At 43.2% G+C, this 24,916-nt stretch overlaps 1 protein-coding gene across 1 annotated transcript in view; it reads left to right on the forward strand.

Annotated features, from left to right (window-relative positions):
• CFAP299 (cilia and flagella associated protein 299) overlaps positions 1-24,916 on the forward strand; it is a 370,593-nt gene that overhangs the window by 133,130 nt on the left and 212,547 nt on the right. Inside the window, 1 exon segment of the mRNA XM_067557092.1 lies at positions 16,024-16,114. Coding sequence (XP_067413193.1) covers positions 16,024-16,114 — 91 coding nt within the window.

Raw genomic sequence — 24,916 nt, forward strand, 5'->3', positions numbered from 1 at the left:
ACAAATAATTAAAACTATAAACTCATTAAACCAGTTCAGCAGTTTATATGGTATTAACCTGTTCTTAAACTTAAACCTCTATATTGTGAACCAGCTGAGCAGAACACATCTTACTGCACTGCTGAAAGTATGATCAAATGCATCAAAGAGCTTTCAAGAAATAAAAGTATTCATAACAATGGAAGTTGGAGTCTATAAATAAATAGGGTTGTGTGAAATGTTCACAACTAATATTTGACATTCAGCCCAGGTTTGGTGAGAGAGGTTTGCCTTTGTTCAAAAAGCTTTTCCTGAATTTTGGGTTAAACCATCCTTCTCCAGGGATTTCTATCAGTCTCTAGACATGAAGAAACTTTTAGCAGATTTAGATTGCAGATACTTATTTTTTGTTACGTCAAGGTTGAGAGTGCAATTTAAAGGTAAAAATCCTTTCATGAACCTTGTAATTGGTAAACATAAAAAAGAAACACAACAACAACAACAACAACAATAAACCCAACTCTTAAAAAGCTAGGGAATTCAGAGTTTAGGTTACGTTTACAAAGAACCCAAACAGTTGAAAGAATGCATATTAACAGTTAAAAATAGCTCATCCACTCTGCTCTCATTTTCAACACTGTGACAAAATCAAACTCTAAACCTCCATACCCACCCAAAACATTCTGATCTTATCAGTGTTCAAAAATAGAGAAATGTAAAGCTAGTATTCTTTACATTTAACTGTACATTGGCTGTGCTGACTTTGGTCATCATTATATTCTACACAGACCACAGAAAATTTCAGATTAGACAAGTACTTTACCAAAGGCAGTCATTCCCCATATATCTTCATTAAGGACCCACCTGTAAGGGCATCCTATGTCTTTTTGCCCTGGTGGCTGGGCATATATATGGTAGTCTTACCAAATACCAGGGTCTCAGATTCCCAGTACGTGCCACAGAAGTAAGCCTTATTCCTATTTTGACAAGGAGCTTCTTGTAGGAGCTGCAGGCTGGACCTTCTCCAACTGCTAGCCTGGCTCTCATTTACCCATGAGCTTCTATCCATGCCATTATCCAGATTACTAGCCTCCTTACTGGCAAGTCTCACAAATAAAATTTGTTTTCTATTATTTGGTCTCCCTTTCCTTCCAGTGCTCTAGACTACCTGGCTCTGGTGCACCAGCTGGCTTTGTTTTCCCTCTGTTCATTCCAGCATGGTACTGAGCTAATTTTTGATCACTGGACTCAAGATTATTAGCAAGTCTGATTCCACATATTTGTTGTAATTTCTTGGTACTTTATGGCTTCTGTCTCATCAAAAAGTGTTTCCTTTGGTGTCTTAGCATAGTTCTCAGTGCTGGCTGTTGGAGTACAGTAGAACCTCAGAGTTATGAACACCAGAGTTACGAACTGACTGGTCAACTACACACCTCATTTGGAATGGGAAGTATGCGATGAGGCAGCAACAGAGACACACACACAAAAAGCAAATACAGTACAGTACTGTTTTAAATGTAAACTACTAAAAAAAAATAAGGGAAACCAGCATTCTTCTTTTTGTGTAGTAAAAAGTTTTAAAGCTGTATTAAGTCAATATTCAGTTGTAAACTTTTGAAAGAACAGCCATAATGTTTTGTTCAGAATTACAAACAATTCAGAGTTACGAACAACCTCAATTCCTGAGGTATTTGTGACTCTGAGGTTCTACTGTATTTCCACTCTCTTGGAAATGCTCCAGTATTATGGGCACCTTTAATTGCATGCATGAATGTTAGCTCTTATGTCTTTCTATTTGATTGCACTCAACAAATTGGAGGGTCAGGATTAACTTCCTTTGAAAATTTGGCCCTTAATCTCTACCTTTATTCTGTTGAAGATGATAACATGTGGTTTAACATGTAACCACATGTAAAACTACATGGTCACCTATTAATCACCATTTCTACATATCTTACAAAATTAAACTTTCATATACGTGGGTTGTTTGTAAAGTCATCTGATTATTTCACACAAACCAAGAAGTAAATCCTTCATTATTCTGATGCAATCATCAATTCTACACAAATATTAATCACACACAATGAGCCAAATTAATTCCTGGTCTAATTCTATTGACATTACTAGAGTTACCCGGAAGATAAATTTTATTGTTGAGTAACAATAAAATATAACTGCAGCAAGAAGCCTGAGCAATAATCTGTTGTTGGATCACTGTTGGTAATGGTAGTGGTAAAGCAGGAGTGGCAGAAAGCACAGAATGCATCTCCCTTCACTAAAAATGAAACAAGAAAATGTCTGTCACAGATCCTGCAAAGACTTGTGTGCATGCTTAATTCTATGTTTAAGTCAGTGTCTCATTACTCACTGCACATGAACTTAATCATGTTCATCTGTCTTTGCAGGCTCAGGGTCTATCTTGTTTTTTGTTGCACTAATGTAACTGGGTAGAGATTATCAACCAGATTCAGTGCGCACATCTTTCAGAAACATACAGTGCTTTTGTTCTTCTCATCCATGAGACCAAGTATAAACATTGCCATTTTGAATTCCTTGTAGCCATTGTCACATTTGGAAAAGCCCTTTGCCTGCCTTACTGTAACCTGAGTTGAGCAATCCTACGCATTCCTCTACCACACAACAGGGTTTAAGAACTTATTAAGGATATTAAATACAGAGGCAAACACAGGTGCATGACTTCTGGCGTCCATCTCATTTGCATAATAGCAGCCAGGTAATTGAAGTAGAGACTGATTAGTCAGCCAAGCACAAAAAGATAACAGCACCACATTTAAGTATGTTTCCTTAAATCTTTCTTTTTTGGAAGTGTTCTGTTTCAAACCGGAAGTTGTTCACCCAGCATTTACTAGATAGAGTGCACAGGTGTGTATTTTTTTCCCCTGTTAGTGTAAACTTATTTTACTGGAGTGCTTTGTTTAAATATTATTTCCAGCAATGGGCCAAATTCTTCTGTCAGTTACACCAAATGTAACAAAGTGGATTTTGGCCCTTGGGCTCCCTTCCCTTCCAAGGAAATTGCTTTCTCTCACATGATCTCTCTTTTGTGTGATGTGTTGGGAAACAAGTGGAGGAATGGGGAGTGCTAAGTACATATTGAAATGACTGATGAAAAAATGATTTTGTATAGCTCTTCTAACACATTTTTTTTCTTTTTCCTCTCGAGGAGGCAGAATGCTTTCCGTTTCTTCTGAGAAGAAGTTCAATGATCTATATTTTGATCTCAGTTTCGCCAGTATAAATGTGGAGTAGCTCTTCTGAAATCAGTGTAAATGATTTACATCAGTGTAAATGAGATCAGAATCTGGCCAATATGTCTATAACAGTAATGTGAAAATAATGGGGAGTAAAGGTTGGAGTGAGATCGAGACCAGCTTCTCTAAAGATTATTTTATCTATTGTAGTCCATGCAGAAATCTAATCCATGTAGAAATGCTGTGTCCTATAGAGAAAATTTGTTTTTAAGACACTTGCATGAAATCAGAAAAAGTGCATGTGTGTTTGTACACGCATACACACTCTCTCTCTCTCTCTCTTTCTCTCCTTTCCCTCCCCCCACCCTCTCCCACTCTGTGGAAGTGTCCATGATTCGAAGGCTAGAGATGTGATTCCCCTGCTAGCGTACACATACGTGTGCTAGCCCTCATCGAGCTAAAGCAAGTATAAATAGCTGTGGTAGCACGGGTAGTGGCAGTGGAGGTACAGCTTAGCCATGCTGAGTACATACTCACTGGTTTCAAACAGGTTTGTTCTTGGCATGGCTAAGCTGTGCCTCCACTGCTGCTACCCATGCTATTTGTACTCTCACTAGTTTCATGAGAGCTAGCATGGGTAAGTGACCGCAAGCAGGGGAATCACATCCCTAGTTCACAGAGTAGATGTAGCCAAAGAGTTCTGCATTTATGTATGGGGAAAAAAGATGGTTGTGAGATCAAAGCAGTGTACTAGGAGACAGGATTCCTGTATGCTATTTCCCTCTCAGCTGGGGCTCTCTGTGTGATCATTGGGAAGTTGCTGAATCTCCATTCCTCAGTTTCCTCATCTGTAATATGTGATAAAAATACTTCCTTATCCCAGATGGTGTACTTTGAGGCTAAACCTGTTAATGTTAGTTTGTATAATGTACTTGGAATTTCTCAGTTAAAAAGCTCTATAAAACTTTAAAGTATTATTGCTGACAAATCCATCTGAAAATATCACTACAATAGCTTACCATACTATCATAATGAAGAATTTTGGGAATATATCATAAATGAAAAATACAATTCAGTAATAAATTATCATAACATATTATCTACCTTAATAAAGTGTCCTTGCATATTGCCTTTCTTGGCCTATTGTATATCAATACAATGTACAATATATTGTATATATTAATCCTGGAAAGTGTGAACACTCAGACCCTGTTCCACCCAAGCACTTAAGCATATGCTTAACATTAAGTCCCACAGCCCTCAATGCCTTTGGAAGCAGTGTGGTATGACCTTAGACCAATGATATAACTTTTCTGTGCCTCAGTTTCTCCGACTATAAAACAGTGTTAGTGATACTTATCTACTTCGTAAACTGCTTCACAATCTTGAGATGGAAAGTGCTATTTAAATTCTAAGTGTTGGTAGCTCTTTGTCAATCCAGACTCCTATAGAAATCAGTGGGAGTTTGATTTGTGTAAGAACTGCAAGTAAGATTAGGGCCTGTGTTTGCATAGCTAGTTAAAACATTGGATTTTGTGGGGGAAAGGTTGCAAGTGTATTGGGGTTTCTTGCTGATCTATTCTGTTGTGAATATTCAACAAGTGGAGTCCAGATCTTGATAAGTAACTTTATTTTCATGTATAAGTTTCTCCATTACTAATAACATCCCAATGCCAAGTTCTAATATGTTGCCAAAACTGTTGTCTCATGCTATAAAAATGCATAATAGTTGTAGGTACTTTATTTCCTTTAATATGGATTAATGTTCTTATTTGACCTAAAAAAAGGTAAAATTTATAGTAAATGTCTTATACAGTATGAGCCAAAGATTCATGTAATTTTCATGTTTGATGTCTGAATCGCTTAGTTTTGATTCACAGTTCTTTTACCCAAACCACTTGTGAAAAAATATTTGTAACAAGATTAGAGGCTCCCACAACCACATTCACACATATATCTTTATAAAAGAGAGGCTGCAGTTAGAAAACCTTAGATTCCAGTATGCCTTGAAAATTTCAGTAGTAAATGCAGACATGCTTTTAGATGACCCCATTACTACATTAATTAGCTGTCGTCTACATATCTTTTTAGTATCATTAACATATTATCTGAAATGATCAACAATGATTATAGTGCCAGATCTTGCCCTGCAATTAAGCCTGCCCTATGTTGCACTGATGGCTCAAATTAGCCCTCAGGTTACCCTACGTGATCTCTGACATGCAATTGAACACTGCCGTGAGAATTGTGGCAGGAGTGCTGAAATGAACACTGACAGTCTGGCATGCACTTTACTGTCATCCCTACAAAGAGAAGCAGTATTAATATGCGCATACAACCGTGTGATAACAGACACAGACTTGTCCATCCATGAAGACCTCCACTCCAAGATGCCGTCTTAAGTCTAGGGACCCCTTCTTGTTAGTGGCCAAAGCTCTCAAAACCCAGGGACTGTCACCAAAACACAAGTGGCAGCAGGTGGGAGAAAAAATTGAGAGCTGATCCTGGATCATACAGACCAACCACATGGCTTCACCATGCGATGTAAGATATGGATCACAGTGAACCAAATCAGAACTTCACGTGGGTGATTGTAGTTACCTAGGTCACAAATGGAAAATGAAGGACAGCCTGAAATATGAATGTGGAGAAAACACCTGAACGCAGCTAGCTGCAGGCTGATCTCCATTGAAGAAATAGTGATCCAGATTTTGTTGTGGCTTTTTTACAATGCACTACCAGTGCAAAGAGGCCCTAGTATAGATCACCCAAATAGAAGGCAACCTCCTTTGATGGCACAGAGCAATCTTCTTCACGCTCCTTCCTTTGGGACAGTTAGAAGCCAACTCTATGTCTGAAGTCTGCTCTAACTTATGCCAGGAGTACTGGTCTGGTGCAGAGCCAGTCCAGGATCGAGGGAGCACAAAGTGGTTTACAGCCAATTTTGAAATACCCTTCTGTGCTTTGAGTTATACTCTGCGCTGCCCAGCTATGCTAAGGATCTGGGCTACTGTTAAAATGTAAGAAACAATGTCTCTAAATTGAAGCACTGGATCAAATCTTTCCCTCCAAAAGGTATGTTTCCTGAGAAACATTTAAGCAAAACAGCAAGAGTCCTGTGGCACCTTAAAGACTAACAAATTTATTTAAGCAATTCAGGGAATCCAGTATCTAAAACTCTATTTTGAATTGCATCTTAAAAACAACTACTACACTATAACTGTATCCAGAAATTAATATTTATGGCCCCGTGCAGTGTGCAGTCAGCCTGTTGCCCACTGTAGACCCAATGCCAGGTACGATAGATTGCAGGATCAGGGCCTGTCATCTTAAAACTTTGTTTTCACAGTTATTCTGTTTTTAACTGAACCATAATTGTTAATCTGTCATTAAAACTGACTATGTGGATCAAGAGATCTTAATGTTATCTTTGTGCAATGTCAGCATCTGCCTTTCAGATTGTACATTCCCTGGGGTACAGGTAGTCTTGGTTGTACAGTGCTTAGTACAATGTGGTTCTGGTCTATGACTGGGATTCCTAGTGTAATACAAATAAATAATAATAATAAATTTATTAACCTTAAAAAAACTTAGAACAGTATTAATACCTAGATCTTATATAGCACTTTTCATCAGAAAGAGCTTTTCTATAAAATTTAGATCTATTCCCTAAGTGTTGGCATTGCTAAAAAAATATGAAATTGTTCTAGATGAAAATTACACACCATATCCCTTCACAATCTTTTCTCAACATATATCTCTCACTGAAGTCAACAGGAATTTTGCTTGAATAAGGACCACAAACAGGGTTCTTTATCTTTAATCCAAAAATATAATATACAGGACAAAGTCATCTCTTGATATGTTGTAAACTATGTTAACCACATTAGGCAACACTCTCAAATCCTTTTTTTAAAGCTGGCAGCAGTGATTTTTATAAACTTAGTCCAAAGCTGATAAAGGAACTTTTTTTTTTTTAAAAGAAGTTGTGAATGTTGGATAAGTGACAGGGCCATGTTGCTGGTAGCTCTCTGTTAACCGTTTGAAATACCGGTGCCAATGTTTTGTCAGGTGTGGGTTTCTCAATGCAAGCCAAAGCTGTGATAACTATGGAAACTGTTCAAGTGAAGGGTATAAGCAACCATAATATTTTTAAAAAAATCATTTACTCCATGGAGTTTCGAATAGCATGTAGTAAGTGTAGTTTTTACAATTACTTGTTCATTTTATTAAACAATAAAATATGTGGTATTAAGATCCTTACAAAGATATTTCCTGTACATTAGATTATGTAAGTAGCAATCAACATTTTAATAGCAGATTTCTCAACTGAATACATGCCAAAACTGTCAAAATGGCTAAGAATTTTAAGCTTTTTTAAAAAAAACTTCCTAATCCAATTACTTATGATAAAGAATAGGTCATTTGTAACAAAGTCACATAATGTAAATGTATTTGAAATTGTACATATAGCAAAATAGAAATATACTGTATTTGCAAACAGCTTTTCCACATGTTCATACATACAGAACTATACACCATGAGCATGATCTTCCAGTTAGTGGTTCAGTAGGGGTTTTGCAGTTGGCTTTAATGCAAGTAGGATTCAGCTCCAAAAATCTCAAAAAGTGTTAAAGGTGACTGTACTATTTGTAACCTGCTAAAGGCCCCTCCCCCTTAAGAGGAGGAGTCACTGGACCCAGGACACAACTAAGTGTGGGGGACAACTAATGAAAAAAGGAGCGGGAGTGGGGGTCACAGGTTTAAATGAAGGGAACCAGAAAGGGACACCAAGCAGAGACCCTCGGACAGCGCCCACTGCTCCTGGAAGGTGTCAAGGGAGCCAGCGGCTGCTGCCCAGAGGAACTCTTCCCGGATGCATGAATGGACGGAGGAATCGAATTAGGCCCTACAGTCGCAGAGCCTCCCCTCCCCCCCCAGCCAATCTCCTCTCCCTGGTCTAGTAGATGGGCAGTTTGGCCAGGGCTAGGAGGAGGTTGACGAGGACGTCCTGCAACTTTTTGGGGCCATGGATGGGGTGTGCGTAGATGAACAGGTGCGGGGACAAGTGCAGCAAGAACCTCAGCAGGAGGTTTTGGAGGAGCCGGAACAGGGACTGCAGCCTGGTGCACTCCAGGTACACGTGCGCCAGGGTCTCCCTCACACCGCCGAAGCGGCAAGTGTTGGGGAGAGGGGTGAACCGCACCAAGTACACGCCTGTGCTCATGGCTCTGTGGAGGAGCCACCAACTGATGTCCCTGGTGGGCCGTGGGGTCAAGGTGGAATAGAGACTGGCCCACTGGGGATCCTTGCCCTCCGCAGGTGGTAGAAGGTCCCTCCATTTGGTGTCAGGGAGGGACACAAGGGTGAGGAAATGGAGGATGTGCAGATGGTCCCTTGGCATGGTTCGGAAAAGGACCGGCTGCAAGTTGTGCAGCTGGCCTGCTGCGTGGGGAGAGGGTGGCCGGGGGGGCTCATGGGGCTAGGGCCGGATGGAAAGTGCTGGAGGGCTGGGACTGAGGGGTGGGGCTGGGAGCGCCCTCTTGCAAGACCTGCTCGAGGTAGGCCTGAATAGCGGCGGGCAAGGCTGCCCTCATCTCCTGGAGTACGTGCCGGGGGGTTCAAAGGGTGGAGAGCCCCATGCGCCGAGCCAGCGCCTTGGGATCCACCCGGTCCCCTCTGGTTGTAGTCCAGGAGATCTCCGATCTTGGTGACTCTTGCTAGGACCAACCTCCGTCGCTCCGAGGGAGCCTCCGCCACCTGCACATAGAGTTGGGGGTTGTGTAGCAGGGGCTCCGTGAAGAGATCCTCCCCCTCGGTGGCCGGAAGGAGCCTGGGCCTCAGGAAGGGTCGCGATGCCCCTACTGGACAGAACCAGGCCCTGCAGGCCAAGCCACCTAGAAGCAGTGGTGCGGAGCCAGAGCGAGGGAGGGAAGTATAAAAGGCCAGCCCAGCAGCTCAGTTGGGGGAAGCTGCCGCTGGAGGCAGATGTGTCTTCTCAGAGGCTGTGGCCTAGGCCTGACCCAGGCCCAGCGGCTGTTTGGAGCCACTGCCTCACTGACTGGGGCTTCCAAAGCCTGCCTGGATTGCCGGGCCCGAGTGTCTGGGTAGGGCCGCCAGACCCTGGTGACTGGATAGGGCCGCTGGACCCTCATGGCTGGGAGCAGCTACCTGAGCCCGCTGGGTGGGAGAAACCCCCTGAGGCCAACCCTGACCTGGAGGAGCTGCCTGATGTGGAGGACCCACCGGAGTGGAGCGAACCTCGTGGACTGGGGGCCTCCACGGATGACAAGGAGGAGTTTCCAGACCTGCCACTGGTCGACGGTGAGGGACTTGCTTGATGCTCGTTTGTCATCTCCCCCAGCAACCCGGAGGGAGATACATGGATGGAAGTACCCGGGGATTGGGTGAGAGGAAGTAGCCCGGGGACAGCCGAGTAGAGTGTGACTGAGTCAGTCAGTCTGTGTTGCGGCTGGATCCCCGCTGACTCACTGGCAAACCACTTTGCCACTGATAGGGCCCTGGGCTGGGATGCAGTGGAGTTGGGTGGACCTGCGTCCCTCTCCCCCCTTCTTTAACAACCCCGGGAGTGCTTGGCAACCTCTGCACTGCTGGCCAGAGGACCCCAAGCTTTGTCAGCCCCGCCTGACTGTAAGGCTAGGGGTGATAGACCAGTGTACCTGCCCTGCTTGCTTGAGGGCCGGGGGCTATTGATTGTTTTGCCAGCCGTGCCCGGTTTGAGGGCCAGGGGCTGTAGACTGTACCTGCCCGCCTGCTTGAGGTTTGCTGAGTTTAGTCCTGCTTTGAGCAGAGAGTTGGACTAGATGTTCGAGGTCCCTTTGAACTCTAATTTTCTTCTTCTATGACAGCAATCCCAGTCTGAGTTTCTGCACCAGGCATGCTGCTTCATATGTGTCAGGCATACTTAGACTTTTTGTTCTGTCAGAGATCAGGTCTAGCAATTCATACATTCCAAGAACCACTTGAAGATCCTAATAGAGCTACATGAGGCCATAGAGCCACAAGCTAAATATCACTATCGATAATAATTTGATATGGAGATGAGCAGCATCTCATGTAGCTGCAAAAGACACCACCCTGGTGAGAAAAAATATTAAATCCACTTTTTTCAAATTCTCAATTCAAGTAATGGAACATAAACTGGCTCCTGCTACCATAGGATCTGAGTATCTCCCAATCTATTAAATGTATTTATTCTTTTTATAGCACCCGTATGAGCTTGCAAAGTACTATTACTATTTTAAAGTTAGGGATCTGAATCAGAAAAGACTAAGACCCAGCTCCACAAAGGTATTTAGGGTCCTAACTTCCATTGATTTGCCTAAGGTCACAAACAGTCTGCAGCAGAGGAGAGAGCTTGATCCAAGTATCCCAAGTGCCAGGCTAGTACCTTAACGACTGTACTGTACTTCCTCTTTAGGATAGGTGCACTTTATATATGCACTTTATGTATATAAAAGTGAATATTTTCCTTTGAACAATCAGTGGTGAAGTCATGGTTCAGCCTTTGAACTCACCATTTGAAATGCTCAGTGTTAGGAGGTTTAAACTTTAAATATTTTAAAATAAAAATTAGACAAGGTAGGTGAGGTAACATTTTATTGGGCCAACTTCATTTGGTGGAAGGGGATGTGATTTCAAGCTTCACAGAGCTCTTCTTCAGGTTTGTGATTTAAGATGAGGGAGTATTACAGATAAGACTATAGTCCCAAACCTACGCCTCTTAGTTATGGGCCAGATGTTTGTAAATAAGTCACAGCTGCTTTCTAACCTTTTATGAGAGAATGTGCACACTAGCCAGACTTTATCCTAAACTGGAACATAAAGTCTACTTTTCAAAAGAACAGTGGGACCATTAGATGCTCTTCTCATTATCTCAATTTGATAAAAAAAAAAAATTCTCCAGGTTCATAGGCTTCCTAAAAATGAAATTGAGTTGTTCCATTTCCAACTGTGACGCCACTGCTATTAAAAAAACTCCACATGGTATAAGATATAAGAAAATCAAATAAATGAAACCCCAGGGAACCATAACAAAATGAAAAGGCAACTTGGCCCAATCAAAATAAAAATCAAGGAATACTAACCTAGTTCAAAAAGAACTCTTTCTTCTCTTTATATAAAGACATCCCAGTAGTTGAAGACTTAATAAGCACCCATCGGGTGGTACAGGAAAAAGGCTTCTAAACTGGAAACCTGAAAAGATGTGATTTTTTCCCACCTTAAAATGAGGATGAAAAAGAAATATAGACACAGTCTTACGCTGAGTTTGCCTGATAGTTGAGTGAGTGTCATAATAGCAACCTGAAGCATTGTGAAACAAGAAATGTATTTATGGAAATAAAGACAAAACCCCAAAATTTGTTATGGATAACATCTCTGAATGTCAGGACCTTGAGTCTCAGGCAGAACCACCTCCTACCCTCAGGGAATTTCCTGTCTTCACAGACCCTTTGCCCTGAATGCAGCTCTTACTTTCCTCTCTCTTCTAGTGTACATTGTGCCAGCTAAACGGGATGGATGGTTAAAAGAAAATGAAAATAGAAAGGGAAAAATTTGCTGTTGTAATATAAATACTTTATACTTAGAACCCCACTTACATGAACGGTGTTTAAATGTAGTTCCCAAATGAATATGGGCATGCTCTAAATGCCTAGAAAATTGAAGGAAGAATAAAAATAGTCATGGCAAGATTGTGACTATCCTTGCACAGGTGCACAAGGAGGGATGAGTGGATGCAAGGGGAGAATTGGGGTCTGGCACAGCGAGGTTGATCTTCCACCTGTAAAGTCAATGGGAATTTTTTTTGTTGATTTCAGTGGGCACTGAATCAGTCCCAGGATGAGGAAACATAATTAAACCACATTCTCTCCTGTGGTGAGGTGGGCCTCTTTGGCCCCGTGGGTCTGCGCTCCCTTCAGCTATGCCGGTGGTGTGGCTGGGTGGGAACGGGGGGGCCCGGTCCCGCCCTCTACCCCAGGCCCCGACCCAGGGACCCTGCGAGGAGTAGCCTAAAACAGCTTAGTCCAGGGGTTACTACCTTCCCTGGGTCACTTGTCTGCAGACCCCCCTGCTTGTGGTCCTCCTTCAGGCTCTTTGGGGCTGGCATCCCCTGGTCTTGCCTGGACGGGCTCCTTCTTAACTCCCATGGCTGGGTACTCTCGCAACACCCACACTAGCTCCAAGCCATGTAGCAGCTCTGCTCCACTCCACTCCGCTCCGCTCCACCCCTCCACGCCTTGTAGCAGCTCTGCTCTGCTCTGCTCTGCTCCTCCCCTCCCTTCCCCTCCCCTCCACTGGCTCCACACCTTGTAGCAGCTCTGCTCCGCTCCTCCACTCAACTCCCTCTTAGCTGCCCCTGCCTGCCTGAAACAGAGGCTTTTACCTGCTGTGGCCAGCTCCCTAATTGGCTTCAGGTGCCCCAATTAACCTGGAGTAACCCTGCTTTGTTACCCAGGGAACAGGGATTTGCTAAGCCTGGGGCTGATATATATGCCTTCCAGCACCCTCCTATACCCCGACACCTGCCCCTTCTGCCGCATGAGGGAGACCCTGGCGCACGCATACCTGGAGTGCGCCAGGCTGCAGCCCTTTTCCGGCTCCTCAAGAACCTCCTGTTGAGCTTCTGGCTGCACTTCTCCCCGCACTTGTTTATTTACGCACATCCCATCCATGGCCCCACAAAGTCGCGGGACCTCCTCGTCAACCTCCTCCTGGCCCTGGCCAAAGTCGCCATCTTTAATACCAGGGAGGGGAGGTTGGCTGGGGAGGCGTCCTGCGACTGTGGGGCCTACTTCCGTTCCCTTCTCTGTTCACGTCTCCGGGCAGAGTTCTTCTGGGCGGCGTCCACCGGCTCCCGTCGACACCTTCCGGGAGCGGTGGGCGCTGTCCGAGGCTCTCTGCTCGGTGTCCCCTTCCGGTTTCCTTCTTTTATACCTATGACCCTCACGCCCCTTCCTGTTTTTTACATTTGTTGTCCCACGGAATCAGTTGCTTTCTAGATGCGGTGGCTCCTCCCCTTAGGCTGGGGGAGGGGCCTTGAGGTGGGCGGGCTTGCGCCCACCTACCCTCCCTGGGCTCAAATAGTAGCATGCTCCTATATTCTGAGAGCAGTGGGTGCTGTCCAGGGCTCTCTGCTCGGTGTCTCCTTCTGGTTCCTTCCGTTTGACCGTTTGGCCATCACACCCCTTCCTGTTTTCTCATTTGTTGTCCCCCGTATTCAGTTGAGTCCTGGATCCGGTGGCTCCTCCCCTTAGGCTGGGGGAGGGGCCTTTAGTGGTGGGCAGGCTTGCGCCCACCCACCCTCCCTGGGCTCAAATAGTAGCACCCACCTGTAGCCGTCAGGGCTGGCCCTGTCACACTCTCAATGGACTTTCCTGAAAGTGCTTTCAGTTTTTTACTCTTCCATTGCAACACAGGGATCAAAATTTATGAAGATGTTCTTTAAAAACCAAACAATACCATACTCAGTTAAAAAAATTGCCATTCATTTGACACTTAGCCATGTGCGTACTTGATAACTATCTTCAGAGGCTGCCTTTCACAATGATAATGCCAGGAGATAATGCTAGCTCATAAAGAGTGGCTGCATTGTAAAACACCCTTCAGCAAGTATATTGAGGCATGAAATGAATGGCAGGAGTGGTTCTAAGTGGTGGGTGATAAGCACATTGCATGTTAGGCTTACCTGTGTTGTGCTATAATACACACCTAATCTGCGGGCTAATAATTAAACAAAATTTTTTATTTTTTGCTTATTGACATTTTTTCTACCCTATTTTTCAAGGGCAGCAGTAAACTGCCTGATTGTGTGCAGTGGAGTATTTACACACTGGTATACACATTTGTAACCTTGCAGCTTTTTAAGGAACTTAGTCCAGCTCTTTGAGGAAGTAACTTTTTTTTTTTTTTTTGTATTTATTTAAAGAAGATTTTTCAGGTCACAGAGTGTTAAATAAACCTAGTTAAATAGGAGCAGAGTATGGTTGAGGATGCAGAATTCCTTGCCACAAGCTTTTCCCTTCCTTCACCCCTCCTATCCTTGGGAACTTGCTTGCGTAGCCCATCAGGAAGATGGCACACACATTTATGTAAGCTTGATGAATTCCAAGCTAGTAACACCCCCAAATCTTCAGCTTTTTTATGTGTGAGGGAGCTTTTTCAGAGTGGAATGTGCTTGATCTCTTCTCTGAGATGATAGCAACATAACTTTTAAAATGAAAGAGTTGTGATGCCAGGAAAAAAATCTACCTAGTCCTGTCTCTAGCAGTGGCCAATACCAAATGCCTTTAAAGAGTGAGTAACATACTCATAATGCCTGCAAGGCCTTGTCTACATGAGCAAATTGCACTTTTTTAGCTTAACTTAATTTCTAAACCAATTTAATTAAATCAGCCCAAACCTGTGCTTGGGCATCCTTAATTCAGTTTGAGTTCCTTATTTTGTTTAGTTGAAACCAAGTAAATGAGTATAGATACCTGGGTCAACAGTGTTCTACATAAGATTACACACAGGAATTTCGTGCAGTATTTGTATAGGCTCATAGATCCCTGAATAGTTGTTTTACAGTTTTTGCACCTGTGCGGATACTATCAGACTGTATCAGATCAAAGTGTAAACTGACAGATTATTAATTTATAAAAATATATCCATTGATTTGAAGTGGGCCTTGCTGATAGATGGTTTCTACTTACTATGGGGTATAATAATCTGCCCAAGAACCCTCTTCTAAGAGTGAATCTCCAGGACTAACCTCTTCTTGGCATGAACACTGGTACTCTCTTGCAATAACATTTTAAAGTGGCAGATTCCCTCAGTAGCTTTTTCGTACCAAATTTCCTACCAACAGTCTTGCTAAAATCTTGCTGCTTAGTGTCTGGAAGCTTTTTGTTCATATGCCAATTAGTATGTGCTGCCCTGTTCTTCATGGATGCAAATAGCTATTAGATCTAGTATGGGCCTTGTACACTGCAAGGCCAGGGCTCTATTTAGCTGTAACATATTATTTCTATGCCCTATAGGCCTGATCCAATGCCTTTCCATTGACTTCAGTGAGCACCAGATCAGTATGTGTGATAGATTGCTGACTGAAGGGTCAAGTGTAAAGTAGCTTATGTTTAAATTTTCACTTACAGGCTAACAAAAATTGATATGCTTATGTAAGTATGGCATTAGCCACATTTTGCCTAGGTGTAACACATTTGTTTTAATTAATCCTGATGTAGTAGGAATCACACAAATGAAAGCATCATAAATCAAGGTTCTCGATACAGCATACCTTGGCTAATGAAGAATTATTATTTTTTAAATTGGTATGACATACACAATTATTGTGTAAGGAATGTAAAGTACTTAGAATGGTTTAATCAAAACATTAAGCTCTTTAGGGCAGTGTGTTGTCTTGTTCCTTATAAAAACTCCCTGCAGCTAAAGTGAAAGGGAATATGGGATGTTGTTAAAATGAAAGCCTTACTTAATACTTTATGTTTCAAATACTTTAACTGCTTTTTCCTTCTTTTCTGTACCTTTTAATAAAAGTTTTAAAAGATTTTTATGGTGTCTTTGCCATGGGACTAAGTAGGTGGCGGTCTCTGTACTCAAAATCCCCAACCATGTTCGGCTGTTTAGTGTTCTATAGTGACAGGATTATAGTAATACCTTTGACTCTCAGGCCCATTTATTTCATAAAAATTATCACAACAGGACTATTGCTTTAATATATGTCTGTACAACACCTAGCAGAATGGGGTCCTGAGCACTGATTACTACTGTAATGATGATGATAATAATACATGTTCTCTTGTTTTTCTAGAACGCTATCAAGTGCAGGAAAAGAACTGAAGGATAATTTTCTGAAGGCATTGGCAGAAAGGGAGGAAGCCAACCGTAGTGGAAAAATGGCTGTAAGTACATTTGAGATTGAAATCCTATAGTAATAAGTGGTTTGAAAAACTATTTTAAGGCTACCATCTTTACCTTGTAATACATATTGCATTTTCCATGAAACCATCTATTATTTTAGTATCATTTATGGTAAAACTATTTTTTCCCTTGGGTAATGCATTTTTAAAGTTCAGTCTATTTGGGAGAGGCTGCCTGAGGACTGGAAAGTGACAAATGGTCTTGCAGGTCTGTTTTTTACAAAATGAATGAAAAGACAAACCAAGAATCTACAGACAGATAAATTTAACAGTGTTGGTGGAGAGAATCTTGGAAACTCTACAAAAGAATACAATAGGAGAACACCTAGAGAAGTATATTTTGATTTTGGATAGCTGTTAAGGATTTAGGCACCAATCTTGTGACTGTTTAAGCACACACTTAACTTTACACTTTAAATGACTTACTTATTGAGCGGGGCATCTCTCTAGGATCATGTTACACCAGTGCTCTGGAATCTGCACTGGCTGTGCTGCCCATTAGTCTCCAAGAGAATAAAGCCTTATATGGCCTGAGATCAGTATCTCTGAAGGATTGCCTCTCTCCTTAGGCCATACTGCCACAGTTGTAGTCAGATGAAGTGGGTTTCTCTCATAAAAGAGAAAAGATGACTGGCAAGGCATTTTCTGTAAGGGCTCCAGGACTCAGGGATATGATTCCCCCTTTGGTCCAAAAAACCTGAATTTGGTGACCTTCCAGGCATGCTGCAAAAGACATCTGTTTGATAGGAATTTTGGAGACGGTTGAGGGTATGCTTCCCACAACACTGAAGAAGTAGAAAGGAGTTTTTGTAGGTGGCTGGCTGGCTGAGTTCCTGTGAAATAATTTCTCTAATACTGCTGGGATTTTATTGTATTATTAATGATGTTAAGATGCCTAGAACCTTGGATAGGCATCTTTTTATATTTTTAAATCTAAATAAATAAATAGTCTCATTGACTCATGTAAAATGCACAAGTTTTCAGAACTGGGGCTTAACTTAGGTCACGTTCTTACCCATTGGAATTCTTTGAAAATTCGATTGCCTTCGCAGATCAGGGAACTTATAGTATATTTTGTGTTTCCAAAAGCTCTTGATAAAATTGCACATCTGAGATTAATGGTTGAGCTAAAGAGGAATGTAAGACTTGATTAGAGTGTTTCCAGGAGGAATAATGAGAAAAAATGGAATGAAACTGAGCAAGGGAAAATTTATGCTAGATATCACAAAAGATTTCCTAACAGTAATTTAGTTATATTGTGGGAACTGGCGGAATTCTTTTCATTAGAGCTACTCAGACTTAGATGAGATAGAGCACTCTGGAATATTGTCAGGGGGACAATCGTGTTGTCACATGACAGATTGAAGAATGGAGTAGGACTTTTCTGACTCTAAATTCTATTCTACCTCCCCCCCCCCCTTTTTTTTTTTTTTTTGCTGGCCCTCATTCCCATCTCTTTCCCTTTGTCAAGGAGAAAACAAAAGTTAGAGAAGATGTCTATATATTTCCTTTTATCTCCTCTTTTTTTCTTCTTCCTTTCTGTAGTCTTTCCTATAAAAAATGCAAATAAATTCACTGTGTAGTTACACTGGCACTAGCAAAATATTGTTCAGCGGAGAGGTAAGTAGGAATTGACAAAATTTGGTAACAGGAGACACCGCCTCTCCCCAATTTGGAAACTTATCTAGATTTTCTAAACCTCTTGAGTCTTTATGCAGCTTACAGGACCTCAGAGATTTTCACCAGTGTGAGGAGCTTCAGACTGTGGTACATGAGCATTTACTTCACAACAATTTTTTAAGAAGGAGAGGTGTGAACCAGTAAAGTTTGGGATTCACTGTGCTAGAGCAAATTGAATAAAAAACAGCAGTGCTGGATTTGGCACACTATCAGTTATTCTCACAATGTGTGCAGGCCTGTTTTCAGAATTAGTACACCAAATTAATGAGTTATCAATATTCACCATTTAGGAATATCTGTTAGACCTGAGCCTCCTATTCGATATGTATATGTCTAAGGGGAAGAAGATCCTTCATACTTAGTTTGATTCATGTTTGCTAGCTTTGTTATATAGGAGAGTAAGATCTGCCTATAATGAGTTCCCTTCACTTGGCCATTCACAGCAAACTGAACTGAGACAATAAAGTCTACACTAGCTTTGCTGCTGTGTGTGCACTAAAATTATGCTGTTTCATCCCTCCTATATAGAACATTGAGAGTTGTTTGGTTCTATGTTGACACTGAGATTCCCTCTCCACATATTAAAATAATACTGCAAAAATAACATTGGCTTTCCGGGAGGTTGCAGTGATTTTGATCTTCCCTAATTCTGGTTGCTTTTGAAGCTGATCAGACAAACAGTAAATATATACAGTATTTTGTTTCTTTTCCTCCATCTCTCATAATTAAAGTGTATCTATATTTTTCCTCTTTTGCAGTTCTGGGACTTATATCTGCTTTTTTTATGGCTAACTAATTAGCCACTAGAATTTGCAGAGGAAATGTTGCTGAAAATGTGGTTCTAAAACCTATGTGAGGAAGCTTTCTCATCAGGCTTCAAACATCTTGTGGTTTCAGTTGGTTGAGAAGTACCATGGGAACAGTGTTTCTTGTGGTATTTAGGGATTTCCTATCAGAAAAATTCCAGAAAAAGGCAACAAAAAATTGTTAGCTGTGTAGCTCAGTTTACATATGATGAAAGATAGGAAAAAATACAATGTTTTAATCTGAAAAGAGAAGAATTAAAAGATTTATTTGAGGCATTGAATATTATAAAAGGAATAATAGTACCTACTTCTTTGCATCAAAGTGCTTTACAAAGGAGGTCTTTATCATCATCCCCATTTTACAGAAGGGGAAACTGAGGCATAGAGCAGTGTGACTTGCCTAAGGACATCCAGCAAACCAGTGGCCCAATATCTTTTTGTCCACAGGAGGAAACACCTACGCTAAAAATGTGCTTCAAAAGTTACAGGATGGCTGCCCAACCTGAATCATCTTCATATGAAAACAGTAATAAAGAGAGAGTTTGAAGAATTACAAGCTCATTTGAAAGTCTTTGTTCAAAATCTAAACCAATAATACAAGGAAAAGGGTCTCTAGACAAAATTAATGGCAGGAATAGTAAAGTTAAAACTGGGAATATGCGTAAACAGCCCTTGAGAATTAATTACCACAGGAGGCTCTAGACTTAAACTGTGGGTGGATTTGAAAAGGACTGAATACATTTCTGACTAAACATAACATTGTAGTTAGACTTGCTAATAGTGTTGAAACTTATGTGTGTAAACTGACTCATGTGAGGATGATCAGGAAAGAATTTTCCCTTGTGTATAGCACTGAATAATTGACTAGATAAATTATGGAGATTTGTTTATCTTTCTCTGACATTTTTGGTGTTGGCTACTGTTTAACTTAATAAAATGGTGATTTTAACCAGTTTGGCAATTACTATGTGTGAGATCCTCAGCAGGAGTAAATGGGCATAAATCCATGGAAGTCTGTTGCACTGAAGTCTACAACGCAATGCCAATTTACCAAGCAGAAGTATCTGGCCCTCTGTTTCTCTTAAAACAGTTAGTGCAGAAGTGCACAATTCTTCATAGAACTGCAAAACATTACCCCAAATGTTTTCAAACCTAAAGAAAGGTTTTACTGAGTTCATTCTGAGATGGGATCAAAAGTTGAAGTTGAGTTATGTTTGATCCAACCCTGTTTGCTCAGAGTTAGGAAAGTCCACTTGCACAGAGTGAGAAGGATGCTTTCCTGGGTACATGCCATCACCTTCTGTGGAATCTAAACTTTCATCTAAAGAAAACAAATTTGACCATTTATGATTGTGAAGAAACCTTTCAGATATGAATTAAATGTGAGCAATTTTCTGATTCTTCCTAAAGCCAAGTGTCCATTGCAAAAAGATATGTGTGTTTACACTGTGTTATCTTGCTAGAAATACCTATTTCTATGTAAAATCCTAGTGGAAGCACGGCATTGTAGTTTTATCACTATGTAGCTCGTTGTACTAAACCCCAAGTGAGAGTTATAGGATTGAACCATATACACTTTGTTTCCCCTTCAGTGAAAACATAGCCTAAGTCTCCAGAAAGACAACTCCAGCACTGTTAACTGCAGGTAGGGATGAAGAATGGCTGCTGCTGTTAGGAAAAGGATGGGATCTGGCAATTGCCCCATATGAGACAGCTGGGGGTTGGAGGGGAAGGGCTGACCACAGATGTGAGAAGCTGCCGCTCCCACCCCTTGTAGCAGGGGTCACTGTGGGGACCCCAGTTGCTCTAACTGAGCAGAGGATTTTGTCAAGGTGGGGATGGAAAGATATCAGGCCTCCCTCCCACATAATCTTCTGCTGGGGTAGTGGAGCCTTGTCCCCTGGCACTGCTCTTTGCTTGGTAGGCTGGTCGCAGGGGGGAGGCTCCCTCTCTGCCATATAGGAGTGCTCTGTTAGGGTGGGAGGCATGCAGTCCACCACCACTGATCCTCAGACTGGCTGTGGCCTCCTTGTTCCTTGGTTTTTTGGAGACCTAGTCCAGGAGGAGGGAAACATGATCCCCTACCACTCTAGCCAGACTTTGGGGGAAAAGGAAGTAGCAAGAGGGCTCAGCAGAAGACTCTATGTAGGGAGCAACAGCATAAATTGGCTTAATATGAGAGGGTTCCTTGTATTTATTTATTGAGGGGGAGTACTGATTGATTTGGTGTTGGGTGGAATGTAACATGGAGTGTAACATCTTCAGTTGGTGCTTCTGAATGCCCCTCGGGAAATTACTTCGACTGGTGCTGCCCTCGCAGCTGCTGCTTCTCCTCCAGAGTGCCTCTGCTGCTTCACGGAACCCCCTCAGACAACAGCTTCGAAGAAGGCCCTCGGCACCTCCAGGACATCAGAGAAGAGCTGCATCAAGGGGAAGAGCAGCACCTCCTTCTAATCACGGGTTGTGAATAGGCCCCATCTACTCTAACTGAACTGACTTTGTTAGCACTTGCCCTCTCCATTGTTGTTTCTTACCCTTGGATGTATATGTACACCTCCTATCTGCACCAAGGCCATGAGAGAGATCCTCGATGGACCCTCATCCTACTGCACAATCCTGTCCGAGCGGATCTACACTTACTCCAAGGACATGTTCGACCACGTAACGCAGAATGATGCGCAACGCCCAGAGTGTCTCCATCCTTTACACCGTGTCAGTGATGCATGGGACTTGGAGGCTGACTTCATGCCACAGGAAGCTATGGCCAGATTCATAAAAACAATAAATATAGCTCCCGGGAAACACGGCATTCCTACAGCCTCCTGAAGAAACAGGATCCCGGCTGCCTGGTGCTCTCCACCCTTTTCAGCCAGTGCAAGTGGTTCTGCTGGACTCCCAGCTCCTGGAAGAAGACCATGACAGTGCTGGTATACAAGAAGGGTGAGCGAAATGATCCAAGCAACTGGAGACCCATCTCCCTCTGCTCCACACTGTATAAGCCGCCAGCTTATATACAGCCAGCTGCCTTGCGACCAGGATCATGGCGTGGTCAGTGAATGGGAGAGCCATCAGCTCTGTCCGGAAAGGCTTCATGTCCTGCAAAGGCTGCTACAAACACAATTTCATCCTCCAAACCACCGTCCAAATGGACAGGAGGGTACGGAGGCAGTGCGCAGTAGCATGCCTTGACCTGGCTAATGCCTTTGGGTCCATGCACCACCAACACATCTTCACTACTATGCGGGAGTTCGGGATGCCTGAAAACTTCCTTCACCTTCTCCGAGAGCTGTACAAAGGATGCACCACCACCATCCGCTCAGTCGAGGAGGAGACCGGCGAGATCCTGATCCGGAGCGGAGTGAAGCTGGGCTGTCCCCTCAGCCCCATCATCTTCAACTTCACCATGGAGCCGCTCGTCCAAGCAATCTCCAACAGCCCAAGTGGGTTCGAACTACACAGAGAGCAGGTGAGCATCCTGACCCACACGGACAACCTTGTCCTGATCGTGGACGACCCCGAGAGCCTCTGAGGCATGCTCGATGTCACCAACCAAACTGCCGACTGGATGGGATTCCTCTTCAATGCCAAGAAGTGTGTGTCCCTCCACATCAATGGCAGCAAAAGGGACTCAGTCCAGATGACACTGTTCCGGATCCAGGGTGAGCTCATAACCTTCCTGGAAGAGGGGCAGGCATACCAACACATCGGCACGCTGACAGGTTTCCACATCCAGCAGACGCCTGAGGACACCATCAAGGAGATCCTTCAGGACGCCGCCAAGATCGACACTTCCGTGCTGGCCCCATGGCAAGAGATCAACACTCTAAACACTTTCCTGATTCTCCGCATCTCATTCGTTCTGAGGGGATCTGCCGTGGCCTCAACAGGGCGGACAGTAACATCAGGCAGCTGGTAAAGAAATGGGCCAGCAACGAGCTGATCTATATCTCTCACCGGCAGGGCAGTTCCAACATTCCCCGCGTGGGTGACCTCTGCGACATGACTTTAATCACCCACTCCTTTCGCCTGCTGACATGCCCTGACAACACAGTAAGGAACATCTCAATGAAAGCCATGCACAACATCATAAAGAAGCGAATTGGTAGAACCCACACCAGCCAAGACATCGCCACGTACCTTAGCGGTTTGCTGGATGGTGAATTTGGACAGGATGGGGGTGACATTGCTTTGCTCTGGACCCATGCTCGCAATGCCGCACAATGCCTGGGGAAGCGCACTGGCTACAGCTGAAAGCAGCACAAGGAGCATTGGGAGATGGGGGTCTTAGTGCCACAGATCAGGACCGCCGACACCACCATCACCATCACATGCTGGAGAAGACCCTGAAGGCCGCCGTCCACACGCTATACATGGAAAACCTAAAGCTGAAGCTGGACTAAGGCAAGGCCTTCAAGGTGACCAGCAAGTGGGATGCCAACAACCGGGGCCAGCTTCACCCGGTTCTCTGACTGATGGTTCATCCACCGGGCTCGGCTCAAGTGCGTCCCGCTGAATGGAGCCGTCCACCACGGGAACTGAGACAAGTGTTGCAGGAAGTATGGCTACAGCAATGAGACCTTGCCCCATGTCCTGTGCAGCTGCAAACCCCACTCCTGACCCTGGCAGCTGCGCCACAACGCCATCCAGAACCAGTTGGTGAAAGCCATCCCGCCACACCTGGGGTATGTCGCAGTGAATTCCGCCATCCCTGGAACCGACAGCCAGCTGTGGCTGAATGTCATCATCACCAACGAGGAGCAAAAAAAGATTGTCATGGTAGACATCACAATCCCCTTTGAAAACAGGTCCCTGGCCTTCCGCGAAGCCTGAATTCGTAAGGAGGTGAAATATGCCCCCCTGGCCAACACCCTAGAGCGAAGTGCTGAGGTGATGACTGAGGCTCTGATCATTGGAGAACTGGGCGCTTGGGACCCCTGCAATGGGCATGTGCTGCGAGCCTGCAGAATCGGTCGGCGCTACGCCTGGTTCATCCAGTGCCTCATGGTGTCTGACACCATCGGATAGTCCAGGGACATCTACATGGAGCACATCACCGGACACCGGCTATACCAAGAACAGGCCAGAGCACCGCTGTGAATTGGCGATTGAGATGGGAATCGAAAGCCTTTCTCTGATAGATCTTATGTACTGATGAATTATCTATACCATAATTCTCACTCAATGAGGGTCAACCCGCTTTCATTACCGTATCTACTTCCTACAAACCACGCTTAAACGTAACTTTTATGTGAACAACGTACCCTCTTACCCGACTGCTTGTATTTAAACCGTCAAATTTATTACCCTCCATCTGGGATACTGCAGATTATGCTTTCCATGTACTCTCCAAATTCCAACCAAACTCTGTACCCGCTGATAATCTGTACATTATGCCCAGGTGTCCAGAAACTCTCTTGTTTAAACTCTGTAGCTGATCATTTCTTTAAACATTATCTTCAATAAAGTTAATTTGAGACCTAGAGGTGAGCCAGAGGGAGACTAAGATCTCTTGGCCCAAACAGAAGGTAGACCTCAACCATCAGGAGGTATAGTTCAGGTCACTGGTGTATTTTGGCCTGGTGAGTAGGCTTAAATATTAAATAGACTTTTCAAGCTCTAAGTTTGACCAGTTCATGTGATAACACCACGAAGGGTTCTTTTCAATACTGCGGGGCCCATTCTGTCTCCTTTGTGCTAACTTGGTTACATTCTCTGCTCATCTGCTCTATAGACAGTTTACCATATACACTACAGACAGAACAGAGGAATGGAGAGAAGAGCATCACAGCAACATCAGATAGGCCTTGTATTCAGGAAAGCACTCCTCTGATGTTGCCATTCTGGATAGTGAGATGGTATGCTTGTTAAATAAAGATAGGTAGAATGTGATCCAGCCCTTGAAAAGAAAAGCGTCCCACCATAAGGGAGACATCTGGTCTCGGTTTCAGAGACCCCCTGCAACGATATGGTTTGTGCACCCCTAAAATGGCCTCTGGTTATATATCGAGAGTTTTTGTACTGCAAATACTATTCAAGCTATCCAGTATGTACCTACATATAACAGAATAAATTAAGTATGCAGTTTCAGCCTTAACTCTGAATCTCCTGGATTTTGTTGGTTTAAAGCAGATCCATAATGTTTTCCTAATACACTTTAGTTTAGGCATACATCACAAATTGATATAGAACATAAACTTGTTGGCTGAGGCCATAAATGTACACAAAAGACATTATTGTTTTTTCTATTAAATACTTGATTAGCCCTTAGGAATTTCTTTATGAAGGTATGTAACTATTG

Source organism: Emydura macquarii, unplaced genomic scaffold, assembly GCF_026122565.2.
Source record: "Emydura macquarii macquarii isolate MOO-44397 ecotype Brisbane River unplaced genomic scaffold, CSIRO-AGI_Emac_v2 contig_1790, whole genome shotgun sequence".
Taxonomy (NCBI): domain Eukaryota; kingdom Metazoa; phylum Chordata; order Testudines; family Chelidae; genus Emydura; species Emydura macquarii.